The sequence below is a fragment of the Musca domestica genome, unplaced genomic scaffold, assembly GCF_030504385.1.
Source record: "Musca domestica strain aabys unplaced genomic scaffold, Musca_domestica.polishedcontigs.V.1.1 21, whole genome shotgun sequence".
Classification (NCBI taxonomy): domain Eukaryota; kingdom Metazoa; phylum Arthropoda; class Insecta; order Diptera; family Muscidae; genus Musca; species Musca domestica.
The window spans coordinates 10,245,834-10,269,170 of NW_026712258.1; the positions used below are offsets into that span (position 1 = coordinate 10,245,834).

The window sequence follows — 23,337 nt, forward strand, 5'->3', positions numbered from 1 at the left end:
CTTCGATATATATTTATATATGTCTTTGTGCATTTGTTGGTAACAGGGAGAATAAAGCGAGATAGACCCATAGTTACTTTTGAGGATCTTCATAGAATCACTTTCTGAGTCGATTTATGCACGTTAGTCCGTCCGTCCGTCCGTCTGTCCATGTATACTTGTGAACAAAATGCAGTTCGCATTTATTATACGATTGTGATGAAATTTTGAAAACAATAATTGTTTGGCCCAAGGACGAACCCTATTAAAATTGGTGATAATCGGATCAGATTTAGTTATAGCTCCCGATTTCGGGTTAATTGTGCACCGATTTCGGGTTAATTGTGCACCAAATGGCCAATATAAGTCCAATGACCTGAATTTTGGCACATCCGACCGAATTCAGTCTAGAAGAAAGTACATCGAATTTGGAGAAAATCGGTTCGAATACAGCTATAGCTCCCATATACATATTTCATCCGAATTGGCGTTAAAGTCCCTCAAATTCGTAACATCCATTTGACAACAGTGATATTTGGTACCAGATATCTTATAGAGCTCGGAAATACCTTTGCCAAATTTTATCGAAATTGGCTAAGATTCGGATATAGCTCCAAATAATGGCTAATATCAGCCCAAATGGATCGAATTTCGGGACGTACGTTTCCATTTTGTGGAACTCGGCTCCGATATATATTTTTAAATATTATCCTTCTCATGTACTCTATAGCAATTTTATTTGGTATAGAAGATTAAAATGTCTCCGTCAAACTTAGTGAAAATCGATTCAGAATTGGATTGCTTTCCATATATTAGTTCCCTCTGAAACCAAACTATAACTGCTCTAAAGCCAAATGAAAGAAAACAAAAAAACATTTAAAAAAATATATATCTCAAAATGAGTCCGAAACTGAATCCGAATATCGAAAATGAGTGAAATGAAGAGAATTTCCCACCACCAGCAATTACTTTGCACGGTGTTATTCGAATAGAAAATGGTGTTGAAATGAGGCCTTCAGTTTGGAGCATCTAAGAATAACGGTATTGAATAAAACCACAAAATTGTGTCAACAATATAAATTTTAAATAGCGGTTAGAAAATAAACAATCATTTTAAATATTTATAAACTACAAGGAGCCTTCGGCGGTAATGTCATTGTCATGATATTATGACAATATGTCCATTGCAATACGTCCCCAATTGCTTAATAGAATGCATAAGCGGCACCACGTTCGAGACAACATCATCAGAATTGAATCTAGAGATAAGCGACATGATCTTTTTCAATTTATACGCCGAACAATGTACTGGGCGGCCATGTACCCTATGTCTTTGGAACACCTTTTGCCTCAACGCATTCGCTACCTTAGCTCATTTATCGAAGTGTTTTACGAGCTATTCCTCCACCTGGTCTGCATACACATTGTCATTCTGTATTTGTGTACATTTTATTTGAACAACAATAGTGGAGATTTGGAATTACTGGTCAACTGTATGATGCAGACAATCATTTACGTATGGGTAATTGGTATGAAGTTGTATTTCCGTCGTATGAATCCACGGCCGTTGGAAGAGCTGATGAAAACTATGAATTTGCAATATAGGACTCATTCGATTAAAGGTTAGTTTGAAGAGGTAGCTGATGTATTTTTGTTCTTATTTGGTTCGATGGTCATTTGCAGGATTTACATATGTAACAATGGAGGAGTGTCTCATCATGGCTAATAAGTGGATAAAGACGTATGTGTACAGCTGCTTTGCTGGAGCTGTATTTTGGCTAATTATACCAATCACCTATGATGATCGTAGTCTACCTTTGTCCTGTTGGTATCCTGTGGATTATAAGGTATGATACACGTGTATATGTCACACATATGCATATGTGTTACATCACACTTTATTCTGATTGACTGAACGTGTTTGGGCGAGGCTATAATCTCGAAATTTTTCAGAAGGGTCGTTATTGGAGCTTAGGTGTGAAATAGGATATCGTTTATGGAAGTTCGTCCTAGATCTTTGTTAACTATGAATTGATGAGCATACTTTTAGGCGTGTAAAAGGCTCGAATATTTAATCAGCAACTAACAATGATTTACTTACATATTTTGAGCTTAAAGCAGAATTTGATTTTGATTTTGAGGCTCATCGACGGGGAATTTAGTATGGGGTTTGTATTTAGAACAGGACAGAATTAAACAGAATGCATGACCATCGTATTTTTTTAGTAAGTGAATCTATCTTTTGTTTGTAAAATTGCTTCGAAATCGGAAAAACGTGAATAGAACCCTTTTCAAATATTGTTTTGAAGGCTCACTAGCGAGACCAGTTCGAAGATATAGGGCAATTACCACGAAACTATCAAATTCGACTAGTTGATTGAATCAACTGGAATGTGATTGAATTTAGTAAATATATATATTAATACCCGATTACACATTATGCCCAAGCTATAATTACAATGATAATTTCGTATTTAATATTATACATTTTTATAGCATACTTTTAGGAGCTCCAAACAATTTTAAAGTAAAAAACACTATAGTATTTAAACTATAGACTATGCAACACTATAAAAACACTTGTATTTTACTTTTTGTTTTTAGTAAGCGTACGTTATGAAAACAGACACATTTACACATGACTAACATCATGTGAAATCGGTCTTTAATGAGAACATTACACCAACGAACTATAAGTTTATCGTCATAAACCACTAAAATATATCCAATTCCCATCATATACCAGTCTTTTTTATACCCTCCACCATAGTATGGAGGGTATATTAAGTTTGTCATTCCGTTTGTAACACCTCGAAATATAGATTTCAGACCCACAAAGTATATGTATTCATTATCAGCATACAATTCTATATCGACTTAGTGATGCCCGCCCGTCTATCCGTCTGTGGAAATCACTCTAGCTCCCAACGAAATGAAGTAGGTTTATAAAACTATATTCAAATGTGTATAATGTCTGCAGGACTTTTCGTATTGAGAATGGGTCATATAGGTCCACATTTTCATATAGTCCCCATATAATGGTACCTCCCTTTTTCAGCATCTTGGTGATTAAAGCGACATTATTCACCGGAAATGTTTCAAATTTGGTATTTGGAGTTCGTAATGGATAGTACAGCCTAAGACGGAAAATTGGCTGTGTAACGGTACCTCCCGATATTCGGTATTTTGATGATATTAGCTACATTATTTACTGATAATTTTTTTTTAGTTTCGCATTTGATATTCAAAAGTTATGATATGACAAAAGTTACCTATGCAGGCCCATGTCGTCGTATAGACCCTAATATAACAGCTACATTCGGTATTTTTAAAATTTTAACAGAATTTTTAACGAGGTGTATTATTTTTGAGAATTGCCAAATTAGTTCCATATGGTGGAGGGTATTCAACATGTTTTAGAAGAAAATGAATCTAGTTCTCGGAAAACTATGAGTTTCAGTTATATGAGGATTGTTTAACTGGAGGAAAGAAACAAGTAAAAAAGCAACTAAGTTCGGCCGGGTTAAACTTTTAATACCAACCACCTTTTCTAAGAAAAAATATCCAAAAATTTTCCTCGAAAAATGCCGTTCAAAGGTAGTACCTATTAAGAAATTTGAGACAATTCCGGTAAAAAAAAAATTGTCGCTAATATTATCAAAATACCGAATGAATGGAGGTGCCATTCTAAGTGGGCTATACTGTATTATGACGTCGGCCTACAAAAAAAATTTTCCGTCATAGGTGGTAGTACTCATTACGAACTTCAAATGCGAAATTTTAAACAATTTCAGTGAATAATGTCTCTTAAGTCATAAAAATACCAAATATTTGGAGGCATCGTTACATGGGGTCTATACGAAGACGCAATTTTTGTCATAGGCTGTAGTAGCCATTACGAACTTTAAATACGAAATTTTAAACAATTCTGGTCTAAAATGTCGAAAAAGTCATCAAAATACCGAATGTCGGGAGGTACCGTTATATGGGTGATATAAGATATCGTGTACCGATATAGCCCATTTTCGAACTTGAGCTGCCTGCAGACAAAAGACTAATCGGTGCAAAATTTTGGCTTCCTATCTTAAATTGTTTTGACTCAAGATTACAACAGTCCGATATACTTTGTTAAGTCTAAAATTATTATTTCGATGAGCTACAAACTGAATGACGAACTTAATATACCATACATACTATGTATGGTGGAGGGTATAAAAATGTACGGCTTAAAAAATGGAAAATTTCAAATTTTTTACATCCCCAGGGACGTAAATTCAAAAGTAAGCCTTGATCTTTGGAATACTTTTTAAGTTTTCCAATTCATTTTATTCAATTAAAAATGGTTTTGTATGTACAGAAATTTTGACGCAAATTACTGTGGTACGGATTTTCACATGGTCGGCCCTACTGTTTACAGTCTTTGCTCATTCTATTCTTTTTGTTTTCATTACAGAAGCCTATCATTTACGAGATAATATATTTCCTTCAAGCTGTTGCGCAAATTCAAGTTGCAGCCGCATTTTCCGCCTCCAGTGGTCTTCACATGACACTGTCCATCTTATTATCTGGACAATATGATGTCCTCTTTTGTAGCTTGAAAAATATTCTTGCAAATGTTGCCCTTCGAATGCAATCGACGGAACAACAATTGAGGTATGTATGTAAATAGTTTTTATGTTCTGGTTACACCGTGTCTAGCAAGGATTTGGAAGAAATGGGACGATAAAATCCATTTTCAAACTTCTCCTATGTGTGGTAAAAAGAGTGCATTATTCAAGCACCAAATGTAAAATTGTTACTACAATAACTGACTTTTCCCTTATGGTGTCAAAAAATTTGCAAATCTATTAGATTCTTGTAGGTTCTGGAACAGAGCAAGTATTCACAAATAGTATGGCATGTTTACGCAAAGGTGAGAATATATAAAACGCTTTTCAGAGTGCCTTAAATCATCGACGGGCTTCTTTGTGAAAGAACAAAGGAATGTAGGCCCAAAATCGAACTAAGTCAACCTAAAAGTATTCCCCTACGAAGAAACCAGCCTATGACTTAAGTCAGTCAAAAAGGCGTTTTATGTATTTTCACCTTTAAAACTTTTTCCGGGTTAACCTTTTTTATGAAGATTTATTCGAGGTATATGCAGTGAAAATGACAATTTCAACGTAAACGTACTATTAGGTGTATTCTATACAATTCCTAGTAAAAATTACTCAGTCGCTTGTATCGAGATATTTTTTTCTCGTACAAATATAGATCTCTTTACCCGCTCCCATTTACTGGACTTGTGGGTTATCGAACATTTCGTAATATTTAAAACAAAATATTGGGTTATAGTACACAACCAATACACTATGCGACAAAATTCAATTTTTCAACAATTACGGAGATAATTCAGCAGCTAAAAAATTACATTGAAAAGTAACCACACTTTTGGCCATATTTGGATTAAGATTTCTGGGATTCCGGGCATTTTGGTTGTATTGTTATTCGGATATATTGTGCATTGCATCGATTGGAATATTGGCTATAACTAAAATCATGGCGTATCATTTTATAACTGCTAAACCAATAAGTGAACCTATATGGATAATTTTTGTAAATAGAGTTTCTACATAATAAACACTAAAAATGCCAACATTTGGGAAAAATTAAATGGAAAACATGGTCAAACTTAAAAAAATACTTGAAATCGGGACTTAGAATTGGACTATTCCAAAACGTGAATAGATATGACAAATTTTTTGTACCAATTATTTTGGATATTATTCAAAGATCTCTATTAAATTTAAAAATTTGACAACATTTAATTGTACACCAAATTCCGTCACACCTTGCATATTTAGTTGAACTTGAAGGTACCGTGTTTGGTGCATAAAATATGTAAATTGGCCAAGAATATATACTGGAGCTATATCCAAATCTTAACAAATTTCTTATTAATTTGTCAAATTTATTATTGTAACCAAATTACGCCACACATTCTGAATTTCATATGTCCGAACATATCGTGTTTGGTACAGAACATACATGAATTCGGCCCAAAAAAAAAAAAAAAAAAAAAAAAAAAAATATATATATATATATATATATATATATATATATATATATATATATATATATATATATATATATACATATATATATATATATAGGAGCTATACCCAAACCTAAACCGATCTCAATATAATTTGGCAAATTGTTTTTGGTACCAAATTCCGTGCCTCTTTATGAATTTCATTGGAATCAGACAACCATATCGACTGGCGTGCATCAAATATGTTAAATCGACCGAAAATATATATGGGAGCTACATCTAAATCTGAACCGATTTCAATGTAATTTGACAACTTTATTTTCTGATCAAATTCGGTCACACATTCCAAATTTCATTGGAATCGAACATACATATCGTGCTTGGTGCATTAAACAAACGAAATCGGTCGAAAATATATATGGGAGCTATATCCAAATCTGAACCGATTTCAATATAATTTTGCAAAATTATTTTTGTACCAAATTTAGTCACTCATGCCAAATTTCATTGAAATCGGACTTACGTATCGTGTTTGGTGCATCAAATAAACGAAATCGGATCGTGTTTACTTGCCAAAGAGATCAGCTGAAAATGTGCACCAGAACTCAAGCGTGGACCGCCATAACAGCCGATGGTCGCTCGTATTAATCGACCATGGCATCAAAATAAATACCGAATATTATCGCAAAAGTATTTTGGAAAGTGTATTAAAGCCGTGGGCACGCAAACATTTCGGCCACAGACCTTGGACATTTCAACAGGACCGTCGCCGCCCAAGAATGATTACAAAATGATGTACCTCGCTTCATTTCCAGGGCACAATGGCCACCAACATCTTCAGGTACCAATCCGTTGGACTATTGTGTCTGGAGTATTTTGGAAAGCAAGATTGGCACTAAAAATACCAAAGTGTCGATCACCTCAAGCAAGCACTTCGCCGGAAATGGGCCAAAATACCGCAAAGCAACATTCGGGCTACGTGTGACGGTTTCATTGGCCGTTTGAATGCCATAATTCGTGCAAATCTAAACTTATTCCAAAATTTGATGCTATTTCCGACATTTTTTTCTTTCATTTCAATAAAATTTAAAAAAAAAATGGAAAAATTATGGCATTTGACTTTGTTGCGATTTTTTTTATCTCACCCTGTATATAGATTCCTGACATTTAGGCAATCTTTAGACTCTTAACGTTTTTTAGTAGAATTTTATGACAAACAATTTCGTAGAATATATTGACTTGCTACGATACGGTTAATGGGAATTTTTAAACATAATTCGAAAAAGGACCAAAAAGATGCCTTTGTGGATCGACTAAAATATTTCTTTTTTCTTCCCCCTTTATTTTGGTTACTTTTCAATGAAAACTTTCAAAACGTAATATACGTGTCTTTCATGCTCCGCTGGATTTTCCGCGTAATTGTATTTTGTATTGCACAGTGTTATCAATCACTTTTTACAAAAAAGCTTTAGAATAAATCTTAAAGTAATTTGTTTTTTTTTTAATCTTCGACTTAAAACTACAATCAAAGACTTTAAATTAATACAAATAATTTTTCATAATTGAATTTATTTTATCCTTGAGGATAAGTCAAGTAAGTCAATTTACACTTTAAAAACTCATTACCTCCTTTAATTGTTCCTTTGAGGATATCCTTCGCTGGATTTATAAAAAAGCGTATTGTTTTATTTATTTCCTTATTTTAATTTGTCTTTTCAGAAAACTTTACAAGCTTCATGAAATTACATCGCACGACACAAACGAGTTCTATTGTAGCAAAGAGAAAACTTTGGACGTGGAGAGACTATTTGACGCGCAACAACTTTTTGTAGAAACTTCACAGGATTTTCGACATAATTTTCGTAACGTTTTCAAGGAATGCATCGTACATCACTGGTTCATTTTAGACTGTTTGAAAAGTATGGAAAGATTTTACAATCCCATTTGGTTTCTGAAAACCGGCCAAGCCATTCTGCTGCTGTGTTTGGTAGCATTTGTCTCTGTAAAGGTAAGTAAAATAATAGAGAAAATAAAAATATGCTGCTTTTGTCTTCCTTTCTTCTTCTCTCCCATAGTCAACAACAACAAATTCTTCGTTTTTGAAAAATCTATCTCTGGGTCAATATCTTTTCTTGGTTGCTTGGGAATTTTTGGTGATCTGCTATTTTGGCGAAATGATTTTTTACAACAGCCAACGTTGTGGTGAGGCTATTCTGAAAAGTCCCTGGTATTTATGTGTGCGTGAAATCAAAAACGATCTTCTCCTCTTTCTGCTGAGATCGTACAGACCATTCAAGTTAACAGCCGGTAGAATGTTTGCCTTAAATATCGATTGGTATCGTTGGGTAAGTTCCCCGAGTAAAATGTGAACATGCCAAGTAATTGAGATCTAAATTTCTTCCTCAAGGTTATTACAACAGCATTTTCATTTTTAACTCTACTACAAAATATGGACCAAAGGGATGTGAATGTGTCAACCTAGAAGCAATCTGGTGTATGTCTTTGTATTGAGTAAAAATAAATAAAGAGTCGTTTTTAAAAATATATTCAATATTTTATTATTAATTGATACATATTTACCCAGATAAAGGCCCGATTGCACATTAAGTTAGAGTCATATGTAAAGTAACTTTTTCCACATTTATCTTTAAAAATGTTATAGCACAATTTTAGATTCCCCCAGAATTTTTAAATCTTATTATGAAACCGTCACTTTATATATGATTTTAAAGTAATATGTACACATGATGTTAGAGTCATATGTTAAAAAAATATACAATTTTCTGCATTTTTCAGCACATTATTATAAAAAAATCGTTTTACATATGTCTCTAACATAATGTATAATTTTTCTACTTTTTATAGCATATTTTTAGGGGCTCCCCAATGTTTTAATAAAAGCCAGTGAAGAAAGTCTTAAAGTCGGGCAGGGCCGACTTTATGATACCCTACACCACTTTGCTAATTTAATAGAGCTCCGCATAACAATGACATACTAGCTTCTAGACTCAATTCGGTCGTAAGTGCCAAATTCCATCCCATTTGGACAAATATTAGACGTTTGGTGCACAATAAAACGTAAATCGGTCGAAGTTTTATGTGGGAGCTATATCCAAATCTGAACCGATTTCGATCAAATTTGGCATACTTATTTTCAGGCCTAATTTGGTTGTATGTGCAAAAATTCATACTATTCGGGCTGATATTACACGTTTGGTGCACAATAAAAAGCAAATCCGTCGAAGTTATATGTGGGAGCTATATCTAAATTTTGACCAATTATCTGCAATTTCAATAGGGTCCGTCCTTGGGCCAAAAAAATGATTTGTGCAAAATTTCATCTGGATAGGGCAATAAATGCGAACTGTACTTTTTTTTTACAAAAATACATGGACAGACGGACGGACGGACGGACATGCATAAATCGACTCAGAATGTGAAATACATTTGCTAAATTTTATCGAGATCGGTTCAGATTTGGATATAGCCCCCATATATAACTTCGTCCGATTTACCTTGGATTGCCCCAAACGTCTAATATTTGCCCAAATTGGATGAAATTTGGCACTTACGATCGAATTGAGTCTAGAAGCTAGTATGTCAAATTTGGTGATCAGATCGGTTCAGATATAGCTATAGCTCCCATATATATTGTTCATCCCATTTGTTGTATTTGTTACCCACTGCCGAAATATGCACTCCGTAACAACGATATTCAGGGAAATATATCAAATACAGCTCAGAAATATCTCTGCCAAATGTTATCAAGATCGGTTCAGATTTGGATATAGCCCCCATATATACCTTTATCTGATTTCAAATTAAATTTCCACCAAATGGGCAATATAAGTCCGAATTTAAAATATACAAATGCTTCGGCATATTTAGTCCTTTGAACTTTAAATTATATTTATATTCATAGTCGGCCCCGCCCGACTTTAAGACTTTCTTTACTGGTTTCTTTCTGTTGCGGTGTTAGTTCTTGTACATTTTGGAATTTCAATGGTTTTACCCCGATCTCATTTTTCAACACTTGCCGAATGGAATATTGCGATATGTTCAGCTAACGAGGCATTTTTCAGCCCCTACGAAGCGGGTTTCGATCGAGTCGATTCTTTACTTTTCGAACAATTTCTTCTGATTTTCCAATGTTCTTCCGTCCACTTCCTTGACATCGGGCTACACGCCCAGTATCACGGTAACAAGTAATGGTACGAGACACAAAAGATTTATTTATATTTAAATGGTGGAGTGCTCTAACGATAGCCACTTGTGGTTTTCCAGCCAAATATAAAGAAATCACGCTTGAATTCCGTCACTAATTACTTTGTTTTTGTACGCTTGTAAACAATATAACGAATGGCTTAGAAATGACAGCAATCTGAAGTTGGTTGCAGTTTTTTCATCTCACCCTGTATATATATCGTTATACTTGTATCAAATAAGGTCATGTGGGAAAATAATACGTCCCTCATATGTTATAAATCTTGTTCAATGGAACCAAAATCTCATATTTTTGAGCTTCGTAATATTTTGACAAATATTGAGGTGGTGCTAAGATAAAATATCTGGATTACTTCTCTTTCGGATTCCAAAATCCCATTGTGAGTAATTCACTCTTTTTTTAATAGTTCAAAGCATTTTTAATTCTACTGAACACATTCAACACATTTAAGTGCAATTTATGTATTTTTCAAAATATTATTTAAAGTACAAAAACATTAATTAGGTAAAATAAAACCAGTTATATTGAACCACATTTCTGATATTTCAAAAGTCAGTTACCTTCCTGGATGACGTTGTTTTTTTTTATTAAAATGCGTTTATTGCTACTCATAACATTTTCGACTACTCACTTTAGCTTTGGTGGTAGCTTCCCATCTCAAAAATTTATTTCAAAATGAAAAATAAAATTACGTCAATTGGAGTTTCCAGACCCAATCAAGAGTAGCTGCAAAATCGACGTTAACATACATATGATGCCAAAAAGAGACTAGTTAGCAAAGAATTAACCGACCCTGTGATTTCCTGCATTCCTTTACTTTAAGGCAACGTTATAGAATGAACAAAAGATAACCGGATAAATAATTCTCATATACAAATTATTAAAGTGAATTCTTTAATTTTGTATTGTTTCCAATTTAAAGATCGACTGTGATTACTATTAGGTTCTTCCCTCCCAGAAAAAAGTGTCTCTTACAAAATTTTAAAAGTAGTGACATAACTGGTTTAATAAATATTTCTTGCATATGTACGTGCTTGATCAATTAGAATCTTATAGTAATGTTAAATTAGCTATATAAAACTTCGTGAGAATCCATATTATCTATATCTCCATTGCCTGGCGATATACATCAATGAAATATATTTGGATGTATAGGTCGGTATTTCTAAGAAAGACCTTAGGAAGACTGCTGGAACTATAAATTCGTTTAAATTTAAATGTAAAAATAATTAGTACATCGAACAAGCCTATGCAAATGGTTGGCCAGTTGGAAAAAATGAAAATTCCAACTTTACGTTGGGGCTTTTAACAAGTTGAGACAGCATTTCACGAAGTTGTCGGATTCATTGGAAAAAATGAAAATTCCAACTTTACGTTGGGGCTTTTAACAACGTGAAGGTGGAGTCGATCAATAATGATCTCTATGCCTTCTTACTAATTAAATGGATTGATAGAATGCTAAGAACCAGGGCGATCAATTCGAGCTTGGAAGATAGTTGCATTAGGAAAACTGTCAACCCAGCCTAGGTTTTGACCAACTTCGAATAAAGCCAGTCGCATATGCCGATGACGTACTGGTGCTGAAAAGTGTAACATTTCTTCCAACTAATTCTGACCTAATGCAAATTGCACTAGAATAATCTGGTTGACCTCTGCAAAGAATGAACTTGTACTACACAAGGAAACGCAAAACAAAACAATTTTCGCTGCCAGTATTATATGGAGTTACATTCAATCTCTATCCGTGCCCCAAACAGCTCGGTACGATCTTGGCTCTTACTCTTAAATTAATTGCTCTCTATTCATACGAGAACGCAATAGAGAAGGCATGTGTGTCCCAAGGCACTCACGCACAAATTAACCACAGAGCTCCCAAGAGCACTCCCCAATCTTAGGAATATCTTAGGTGAAGGTAATAGGATCAGTGATTCCACGTCCACCATTTTCGACTTTAATTACATTGGTGTAACTATACCTAATGGGGATGCCTGGGCTGGTGGCGAAGATCCTCTGGACGGTCTGACTATATATACAGACGGCTTTAAGATGGGTAAAGGTTATTCACTGATATAAGCTCAATGATAATTACTGCCTTTTTCATGTGGCAGCCATTTCGACAGCCTCCTTGATTGCAAGAACCACTGACTATATATATGGATAGTCAACAGGACCTACTTAGGTCGATAGTCAAGCGGCCCTCGAACTTATCAAGTTAAGTGCCATTCAATCGATTGTCATTCTTCACTGCAAGAAATCCCTCTTTGGAATACGTGAACTCAATCAGCTTTTTTGGGTTGTAGCAATATAGTAGGGAAAAAAGTGATGAATTACCTCTAGGCTGATCACAGCCGACTGATCCACCGGTTGGTGAGAATGTTAAACCACCAAATAAGCTATTCATAAAATTGCTCATTGAAGAATCTGAAGGAAAATGGCACTTGGAAACCGTTTGCAGGGTATCTAAGGTCACCTGGCCAGTAATACTTCTATACTTCTTCTTATAATACCTTTCTTCACTTTCTCGCTTCTATAGCTCTCCTATCCGAACAACTTCATTCTATGGACCAAAGGTTTCCGAGTGACGCAGTTGCCGAATTCCATGTAGCTGCATTCTTTAACCAAGCAAAGGTCTACATCAATGTAAAGGTTCTAACGGAACATCTCTGGTGTGATTTCAAAAAAGATTATTTAATGTTCCTTTGCTATTTAAATATTCCTACCTTATCCCGTTGATGCATCGCCCATTCTAGGCGTAATCTCATTTAGTGGCACGGCTCCCTTTAATTGCAGATAGTATTAAATCATTAAACCAGTAAGGAAAAGTCAAAACTCGGGCAGGGCCGACTATATGCTACCCTACACCACTATGTATATTTAGTAGAGCTCCCGCAGCAAAAGGATTTATTTCAGGTAGATCATACCACTTATCAACATTTGGCTTTTGAGCAGTTATAGTTTGCTATAGAGATCATGCACTCTTGGGGAAGGATTATATTAAAAAATAAATATCGAAGCCACGTTGCACATAATAGAAACATACGTCCCGAAATGTATTCCATTATTTGCACAATAATCCTGAAATCGGATTAAGAATATATATGGGAGCCATATAACATCTTAACCGTTCTCGATAAAATTTGGCAAAGGTATTTCCGAGCTTTATAAAATATCTGGTACCAAATATAATTGTTGTCGAATGTATATTACGATTTTGACTTAAAAACCAAATCGCATGAAAACATGGGAGCCATATCTTAACCAAATTTCTCCATATTTGATGTACTTGCTTCTCTACTGAATTCGGTCGGATGTAGAAAAAATCAGGACTCTTTGAGAGATATTGACCATTTGGTGCACAATTAACCCGAAATCGGTTGAAGATATATATCGGACCTATATCCAAAACTGAACCGATCTTGATAAAATTTGGCAGAGGTATTTTTGAGCTCTATAATATATCTGGTACCAAATATCATTGTTGTCGAATGCATATTACGCTTGTGAGGAACTTAAACAAATATTCAGATGAAGCATATATATGGGAGCTATAGCTATATCTAAGCCGATTTTCTCCAAGATTTACTTGCTTCTAGACTGAAATCGGTGGGATGTGCCAAAATACAGGTCATTTGGACTTTTATTAACCATTTGGTGCACAATTGTTCACAAGAATACACGGACGGTCATGCATTAATCGACTCTGAGAGTAATTCTATGAGGACCCTCAAAAATGACTATGGGTCTATCTCGCTTCCTTCTCCATGTTAGAAACAAAAGTACAAATAAATATACCATTATGTGGTGTAGGGTATAAATACACGGACCCCATGTTTTCTCAGAAGATGACTTAAAGTACTTATTTGAAAGTTGGCGGTCCTGTTTTAAAGTTTAAATTTGGAATATATGTAATTTAAGAGCATAGACGCAATTTAAGGAATAGAAATAAATTTGAATAATCACTTTCGATATTCACACAAGCAGTCCAAGAATGTAGTTTTTATCAAAATTTTCATTTTCATCAATGTAAAATGCTCATACACAAATTCACTTCGATCGAAATGTTTGACACCGAATGCGAGAATTTCGGTTCAGACTTTCAGAAATTAAATGTAATTAATTTAATTTCAATTTTAATGTAATATTCTGTTTTGCATTCTCATTTGTTGAAATACGCCGCAAAGAGACTTTCTGCCTACCTACCTATCTACCATTTTGAATGTTTGTTATGTTTTTACTCATCAATAATTTAAGTATTTTTTTTGTTAAATAATTATTTCAGAGGTTGTTTATTTACTTTAAATGTAGTATAAATTAATTGCTTTGTTGTTGTTGTTGTTTTATCGTTTTTTATTCGGTTGTTTTCTGATTATTATTTTTGCTGTTGTTGTTGTTTAATATGGCTGTGTACATGTTTGTTACGCAATAAAGTATATAATTTCTTTCCTTCTTAAATTTCTTTAAATTTTAAATAAAAAAGAGTATGGATAGATTTTGTTAAATGTTATGATTATAAATAAAAATTTCAAATAATAATATGTTACCCACTTAAAAATAGTTAATATTTGTGTTGTTGTGGTTGTTGCTTTGTATTTTCTAATTATTATTTTATTATTATTTTGTAAGATTATTATTATTATTTAATTTTACTCGAGCTAATAAACCAAGTAAGTAGAGAATACAACTAGATTTAAAAAAAGAAAATGTTATAAATATAAATAAAAAAATTGCTATACAAAAGACAATTTAAAAAAATAATCCATTTTTCTTTTCAATTTGGTTTTGTACTCATCGCCTGTTGTTTCTCAAACATCTCGCAAACAGAACAACAGAGCAAAACCCCTTACTTTAAAACGATGCATGGGAAGTTACGGATTAGGATTGCGGGGTAGACGGGGGGATAGAGCAAGAGATGGAAGGGAAAGAACATAAAAAAAATTATTAAATATTTCTTAAAATTTATCATTTGATTTGTGTTTGTGTTTTCTTCTTTTGCTTGTTTCCTTCGTTCATAGTTTAACAACAAATTGCAACAAAATGCATTACGATTAACAATAGTATCAATAAAACTATTAATGATATCTTCACAAATGTACAACAACTACTATCCAGAGAGGGCAATTTCCTATTAGTCTTCTGTCCAACAACAAATGCAATGTCACTATCAATTTTTGTTGTTCGCAATAGAAACGATGTCGATGTTGTTGTTATCGCTGTGACTTGAGCCGGGACAGCGGGCTGTGGCATTACAACGCAATAGCCCAGTTTTTGATAATGCTGATGACGCTGATGTTGACGCTGTTGCAGATGCTGATGAGGCTGGCGATAAGGATGATTGCTGGCTGGCGACAAATGATGATATACTTTATTGCAATTTGTTGCCACCGATAGTAAAGTTGTTAACTTTGCGTTGTTCACTTTGTGCTGAATGGTGATGAATGTTGGCTAGCTTGCAGTGGCGATACTCGTACTATTGTCATGGTTATAGTGTTCTGTATTTACAATGACTTGTACCACATAGCCGTTTTGTATGTTGCACTCTTCGATCGGCACTTTATCGCCCAATAGTTTGCCACTGTAGAACCAGCGTTGACAGCAAGCGTCTACACCTTCAACAGCCTGAGAAAACATATATTTTTTTTAGTTAAAATTCAATTCTGCGAGTTGGGAAAAGTCACTTACCTGTAGTTTCTTTTTACATTGGCCCACTGTGTCTTTGGAGTATACAGGTAATTTAACATCTGACATTGTTGATGATATTCTCAGTTTGAGGAAAACCTCTGTACCACCATCGACGGGTTCTGAAAATTCGGCAGGTGAATCACGACCATTTTCCTCCTTAACTATATTTATAGGATATGATAGACAATAAATGGGTACTTTGTACTGTGTACCCAACTCATCATAGCATTCTGTTAGGTATCTAAAAGACAAAAATAGGAAAATATTAATACATTTTATTGAAGGAGAATTCACATTTCTCTAATTGAGACAACACCAAAATATATTCAAAAGTTACAAATTGCGACAACAAAATGTAATGCTGACATTTCTTGGAACAAGAGATAATGCAGTTTCATTGGCCAAAAATGACATTTGAGCCGTTGTATATGGGGCAGAAGGCTTTTTAACTCGACATTTTCTCACACAACCCCTTTAAGGTTTGTCGAGTTTTATATATGGACATAGTTTTATTTTTCAAATAATAATTTACACATTTTTCAAAGAATACAAAATTGTCCCCAAATCTACCATTAGAAATACCGTAATATAAGTAAAGCGGCCATATGAGCATCAATTGCGTAAATAATTATTGCGATTTCGTCCGTTGAGAGACAAAAATACAGAATTGCAGTAGAATATGGGTAAAATTGTTTTAAGGTCTAGATTTTCCCTATTCGAGTTATGCTTGGACAATTTTTTAACGTAGTTTTGGTTCTATTTTCAATTAGTGTTTACAATAAAATAGATGTACAAAGAAAGTATAATATTTTTTAAAACCCAATCTACACGCGAAATTGTTGCAGCAGAAACTTCAATAGTTTTTACATCTTGAAGAAACGAGCAAGTACACTGAATGTAAAGAAAGACAATGGAATATTCAAGCAGTAAATCGTCGAATGTTTCTTTGTGCCACCTTCGAACTCATGTTTAACAGCACTAGAAAAGCCGCAATGCAAATATCCAAGATAAAAATCGATCACTAAATGCAAGAAATTCACTGCCATTGATTGGCAGTCCTTTAGATACCATTACCTATGAATACCTCAGTTTACTTTATTGATTTTTTGTCATGTCATTCAGGGACGCAGTTTTTTTACCAATGTCGAGAAACACATTGAAACAATCTAATTAATTTCTACTTTTCTGATATTCCACGTGTTATAAAAACATATTCGTAACAGCTATACATAATTTCTGCTAATCCGGTTCTACCTTCGCGAATTTGTCTAGGGTTGCCTGATTTATCTAGGCAGCCGACAATCTTCAGCTGCAATGGGGGTGGTCTCCGAGAACGGCATTCAACTGTAATTGTTGATCGCATCTGTGACTGCATCAGTATGAATGCCACTCAGACCTGCCTAATAGGCTTTTGATCTAGTTCTCTATTATATCGTTGGGGTCTGTTGTTGTCGATGAAGTTTGAAATATCTGTTGTGAGATTGTATAAATAATGTATAGGTCCTCTAGTCTCTTGCCCGCAACACACGTCAAGCTGGTAAGGAAACATTGTTGGTCTCTTATAACGCGTAAGACAGTGTTGTTGTTGATGGATACAACCAGTACGGATTGGGTCCACAACGAGACTGGAGTTAGGTGAATAGGTTTGGCTGGACAGCGTAATAAGTGCAGCGTGTCATGTGGATCTGCATCCGGCTGTCCATCCGGCCCAATAGGAACTGAGCCAAAACTACTCGGGCTTGTCGGGGCAGCTCTCACTCTTAAGCTGCGATGGGAGGGGGTAGTCTCCTAGTACAGTATGCACTCTATATCCTTCCATGACTTCTGAGACCTCGTTAGACTGAATAATATTCAGCCCCGCTTGATAGGTATGTTGATCTAGAGGCTTTCTCTTATATCTACGTACTCTCTATCTCTATCTTATACCTATGCAAAATACATGTTCGAAAGACAGTGTGCCATATAACACCGATAGGACAAACATTCAAATGCGAAATACTCTGATAACGGCAATAGCGTTCCGACTTCTATAGATTTCATACACGAAGAGTTGAAGGTCTTATCCGTATGCCATCATAACAAGATGTTAGATATGCAATATCTACTTGGGTATTATGGACACATCCATTTCATTATTCATTAGATCGAAAACGACTCTAATGACCTTGTGACAGAAGAACACGATACAAACGTGAGCTTCTAGATCAAGAAAGAATAGATAGTACACGTTGTTGAAATAGTTTCTGATACGGATACGTTCCGAAAATTACAAAAAGAACAAATGTTTTAATTTTTGTTTCCCATTGCTCTGAACAACTATCAAATAAGACTACAGAGGTAATGCCTCTACAATCCAGAATAATCATGACAATTGAAATCAGGATGGTGCAGATGCCTTTAAAACTGTCCTGTCAACCTTTACAGTTGTTAGAAGTAGTGCTTAATTAATCCGAAAAAAACAGCAACATGAGGTCCTACTACTGGAACGCCATAGCTTTCCATATAACCAAAAACGTTTAATTGTTTTTCTAGAAACTATCCGGAAACGTAAACACAAATCTATGAGAAACATTTGCAATAAATATGCAGAAAAGTGAAGAGGAGGTAACTACGCTTAATATTTATTCTTACTGCTTAACGTTTAAAACAGTACACCTATCATATTCTCAAAAAAAACTTAATATGCTTTTACTAAACACAATTTTATATTAAGTAATGAAATGGCATTTGCGTTTATCAGTTTCTTATCCGGCACATGGCAAGATAAGTAAAATTTAATTGGTTTTGACTAAGATTTTTACGTTTTGAAATGTAAAAATAACATGCAATGAAAACAAACTTTCAAATTGTTGTTCATATTGATCTGTTCATCGTTAATAGAACTATATTATAAAAAAACTTGTCATCGATTCATCCGTCCAACAGTTACTTATTTAAAATATTTTATACAAATACAAATCTCTATTCGGAAATACACCCATCTATTACAAAACACAATATGAATCAGATGGTATGCTAAAATAAATGTTATGACCAAATAACTATTACAACAACAACAAAGAGGAAGTAAAGCAAAACTTTCTATTGCATGACCGACCGGACAACAAGTGTGTTCTGCAATGAAAAGAACAAGAGAAATGGAAAACAAAAACTATGTGAAACAACACCCCCATCCATTCTATAAAGGTAACCACAATCATGGTAACAAAACATTCTCCTAGGACAGTGACAATTGGTTAAAAGGCTAAAACCCCTGATACCACAAAAGTAACAGCTATATCTACTACCCTCATACCATGGCAAAGCAAACAAACCACGAACAAGCAATTAAGTTTTAGAGGCAATTAGCAACAGTTACAATCACCAATGCGTCCCCATACCCATACTCCACATTATCAAATGAAAGTGTTTGCGATGACGAAAAAGGAAGAATGTCATGCTTTTAAACAGCAGGATATATAAGCTGTTATTATAATGGGAACACAATGGTCAAACAAACATTATCAAAATGAAGTTTTTAAATGCCGTTTCTTCTACCTTCCATTACCCTGTCCAAACTTGCAAAGTAAATGGGTAAAGCTTTCAGAGTTAAACACTCAATTTTGTTTTTATAACGAAGCCTGCAACCCCTTTTTCCAAACTCATAGGAATTGCATATAATTCGTTTTACTGAATATAATTTTGAAACTTTTAAATGATTTAAACGCCCCAAAACTGGCAAAAGCCATCTATATCAAATACTCACCCATTCGGCACAGAAATATTGGCCCCATCCAGTATGGCCTGGGCCAACTGGAAGTCTAAAGCTTCCGCTGCAGTCGTTGCTGCCCGTAGGGCATCCCAGATTTCTTTGCGCCCATCAAAGGCTGGTGCTGTATCCCAAAATTCATCACGTTTCGAACGCAATTGGCCCTCTGTCAGAGGAACATCTGAACGCCAGCGTATTGTCTCATGACACAAAGGACGATTTTTGCGTGCCGGACCAACTTGAGTACCTTACAGGATATAATCGAAAGAGAGCATGAAAAAACCATTGAATTCGCTTTGGAGTAATACACCAATGACATATGTACATACCTGCTGTCGGCGGTCTGGATACACTGGCTGATGATACACTTACTGTTTCATTATCACCACTATAACGTCCCACACAACCTCCCATTTCACTCGACAACGGAAAAGATACGAGACCTCAACACCACTCACTGAACCACCACTTCCGAAATTCCACAATTATTGTAAAAAAAACCTCACTTGCACTTGATTTTTATTAAAACTTGAAATGTTTTTGTATTGTCACTTCTGCTTCCTGTCTCTCGTTCTATGTGTTTTTAGCTGAAATTATTTTCTTCTCGTCTACTTAAGGTCACTTGTCGTCGCTGTCACCTTTTCTTCTTCTGTTCATAATTCATTCATTTTTATCCTGGATTTGTGCTCTGAAATTCTGTGCGAAATTTGTGTTTGATATGTTTTACTGGAAAATTTTATTTTGTGCACTCAATAATTTTAATTTTTTTATTATTCATTTTACAAAAATATTTCTGATTATTCTTTTCCAGAGTTCAGTGGTGATACAGATCGACGACGGCGGTGAGCGTTTCCGACGGCGTCCATTTGAGACCCAATAGGGAACTGTAAGTATGTTTTTGATTAATCGATATTTGTAAATAGATTAATCGAAAAGTGTATCGATTCTTACAGCATGTTTGCAGGGGTTTTTAAACAATGTTGTTATTCAGAATTAAAAATAAACAAGGAACTATAAATAAGAAATATATTTACCATAAACAACCAAACAAAAAATGCTTCCATTGGATCTTAAATTACGCTGTTTACACAGCATCATTAGCCATATAAACTAACATGATTGATAAATTCATACTTTTTGTTTTCTCGAGTTTATGGAAATTTGAATCAAAGGACATGTAATATGTATAAAAATAAATAGAAAACATAATTTCCCCTCTTCCAAATGTATTTTTCTTAAAAAAAACAGGAAATTGTCATTTAGTTTTAATATTTTTCTGTTTTTAAATTCTACAGGAGAGAAACATGTCAAAAATGTGATCTGCTCCGAACTTGCAATATTGTAAAAGTTTTTACTACGATAACCGATTTTCCTTTAATGAGAGCGAAAAAAATCAAAACTAGTAGATTCTTGCAGTCACTGGAACAGATCTATTATTTTATTGTTACAGACATACACAAAATTTATGCATTCTTTTTTCTAGAAATATATTTATTTATTTATTTTTTTTTTTTTTTTGTATTTCCAAATGTCATAAACCAGATTACAGCCTCACTTTCTTACGAAATTTGATAATTAACCTTAACCAATTAACCAAGGGCCAATATTTCTTCTGGTAAAAATTAAAAATATACATTTATCCCTGACAAAAATCCATTCCGTCCCTAGAAAATGAGAGCATTTATGGAAAGAGTAATAAATGCTCTCATTTTCTAGGGACTCGAAAGAGTAATAAATGCTCTCATTTTCTAGGGACGGAATGGATTTTTGTCAGGGATAAATGTATATTTTTAATTTTTAGCAGAAGAAATATTGGCCCTTGGTTAAGGTTAATTATCAAATTTCGTAAGAAAGTGAGGCTGTAACCTGGTTTGTTCCAGAGCTGCAAGAATTTAAAAAAGTTTACTACGGTAACCGATTTTCCCTTTTTGATGTCGGAAAAAAATATTAAAACCAGTTGGTTTATGCACGTTTTGGACCAGAGCATATATTTCGAAAAAATTCCAAATCAAGTGCATTACATTTTGTTATGCCTTTTTTATACCCTACACCACAAGGTGGTCAGGGTATTATATCCTTGTGCATTTGTTTGTAACAGGCAAAAGGAAACAAGATAGACCCATAGTTCCTTTTGATGATCTGCATAGAATCACTTTCTGAGTTGATTTATGCATGTCAGTCCGTCTGTCCGTCCGTCCTTATTGAAATTGGAGATAATCGGTGAAAAATTAGATACAGCTCCCATATACATCTTCGTCCGATTTGCCTTTTATTGTGCATCAAACGTGTAATATCAGCCCGAATAGTATGGAATTTTGCACATACAACCAAATTAGGCATGAAAATAAGTATGCCAAATTTGATCGGTTCAGATATAGCTATAGCTCCCATATATATTGTTCATCCGATTTGTTATTTTTGCCCTCCGCAGCCGTAATATGCACTCTGTAACAACAAAATTGGGGGAAATATATAAAATGCAGCTCAGAAATACCTTTGCTAAATTTTATCGAGATCGGTTCAGATTTGAAGATAGCTCCCATAAATAACTTCGTCCGATTTACTTTTTATTGTGCACCAAAATATTTGCCCAAATGGGATGTAATTTGGCACATGCGACCGAATTTAGTCTAGAAGGTAGTATGCCAAATTTGGTGATCAGAGCGGTTCAGATATAGCTATAGCTCCCATATATATTGTTCATCCGATTTGTTGTATTTGTTACCCACAGCCGTATTATGCACTCCGTAAAAACGGTATTCAGGGAAATATATCAAATACAGCTCAGAAAAATCTTTGCCAAATTTTATCGAGATCGTTTCAGATTTGGATATAGCACCAAATGGGCATTATAAGTCCGAATTTAAAAGATACAAATGCTTCGGCATATTTGGTCCTTTGAATTTTAAATTATAATTATAATCATAGGGTGTATGATTGAATTCTCCCATAAAAACTTTTAATTGTTATGTGGAGCTCAACTAAATTAGCAAAGTGGTGTAGGGTATCATAAAATCGGCCCCGCCCGACTTTAGTGCTTTCTTTACTGGTTTTTTCAATGGTTATGACTTTTATTAAGTTTGTCATTCTGTTTGTAACTCATCGAAATAATCATCATTTGTAACTCATCGCAATAATCATTATTTCGATGAGTTACAAAAAGAATGACAAACTTAATATATTCTCTCTTGTAAAAAAGTTATAACAAAATGTAATGCAATTCCTAGTTTTCCACTTTAATGTTAACATTTCCAGCCTAAAAGTATGCTGCTTTATTCAAATTTTCATACAACGGATTTACCCATGGATTCATTGTTTGGATTATTGATTCTATCAAATGTATGTGTATATTTAATATATCCTTGTGACTAATGCACTTATTTTCAACCACTGTATTTTTATAAAAAATTGGTACAAACAAGAATTGGAAATATTGAAATAAAAAATAGTAACTGAAATACAAAGGTATAGAGTTTTCTTAAAACTATTTTTTAAGTATTGAGATATCACAGTTTTTTGGGTTCTTTTAAATAGAATTACTTTTCTGATCCACGCTAATGTTGACTACATTTCTACACACACACACACACACACATCCATGTGTCTGTTTGCAAAAACATCAGCAACGTGAAGTCTTTCAGTAAAGCGCTTACAACAAGAAACCAGGCGACC

At 34.3% G+C, this 23,337-nt stretch overlaps 2 protein-coding genes and 1 long non-coding RNA gene across 3 annotated transcripts; 2 read left to right on the forward strand and 1 right to left on the reverse strand.

Annotated features, from left to right (window-relative positions):
• Nucleotides 1-891: 891 nt before the first annotated feature.
• LOC101898735 (odorant receptor 83a-like) lies at nucleotides 892-8,550 on the forward strand. Its single transcript, XM_005189085.4, has 6 exons — nucleotides 892-1,601; nucleotides 1,663-1,826; nucleotides 4,433-4,632; nucleotides 7,733-8,021; nucleotides 8,089-8,358; nucleotides 8,421-8,550. Exons 1-6 carry the CDS (start codon nucleotides 1,157-1,159, stop codon nucleotides 8,493-8,495), a joined length of 1,443 nt encoding a protein of 480 aa, XP_005189142.4. The 5' UTR covers nucleotides 892-1,156; the 3' UTR covers nucleotides 8,496-8,550.
• Nucleotides 8,551-14,573: 6,023 nt separating this feature from the next.
• On the reverse strand, nucleotides 14,574-20,522 carry LOC101898388 (ubiquitin domain-containing protein 1). Its single transcript, XM_005189083.4, has 4 exons — nucleotides 19,995-20,522; nucleotides 19,663-19,912; nucleotides 15,918-16,158; nucleotides 14,574-15,854 (listed from the first exon to the last, which is right to left on the reverse strand). Exons 1-4 carry the CDS (start codon nucleotides 20,077-20,079, stop codon nucleotides 15,681-15,683), a joined length of 750 nt encoding a protein of 249 aa, XP_005189140.1. The 5' UTR covers nucleotides 20,080-20,522; the 3' UTR covers nucleotides 14,574-15,680.
• LOC109613677 (uncharacterized) lies at nucleotides 18,935-20,874 on the forward strand. Its single transcript, XR_009342203.1, has 3 exons — nucleotides 18,935-19,103; nucleotides 20,477-20,555; nucleotides 20,619-20,874. It is a non-coding gene; the product is annotated as an uncharacterized LOC109613677 (long non-coding RNA).
• The last annotated feature ends 2,463 nt before the right edge of the window (nucleotides 20,875-23,337 follow it).

Coding starts and splice junctions, on each gene's coding strand:
- LOC101898388 (XM_005189083.4), bottom strand. CDS start 20,079: ATGGGAGGTTGTGTGGGACGTTATAGTGGTGATAATGAAACAGTAAGT. Junction 16,159..19,662: donor AATATTTCTGTGCCGAATGG/GTGAGTATTTGA, acceptor TTTGTCTTTTAG/ATACCTAACAGAATGCTATG. Junction 15,855..15,917: donor AATGTAAAAAGAAACTACAG/GTAAGTGACTTT, acceptor ATGTTTTCTCAG/GCTGTTGAAGGTGTAGACGC.
- LOC101898735 (XM_005189085.4), top strand. CDS start 1,157: ATGTCCATTGCAATACGTCCCCAATTGCTTAATAGAATGCATAAGCGG. Junction 1,602..1,662: donor TAGGACTCATTCGATTAAAG/GTTAGTTTGAAG, acceptor GGTCATTTGCAG/GATTTACATATGTAACAATG. Junction 1,827..4,432: donor GGTATCCTGTGGATTATAAG/GTATGATACACG, acceptor TTTTCATTACAG/AAGCCTATCATTTACGAGAT.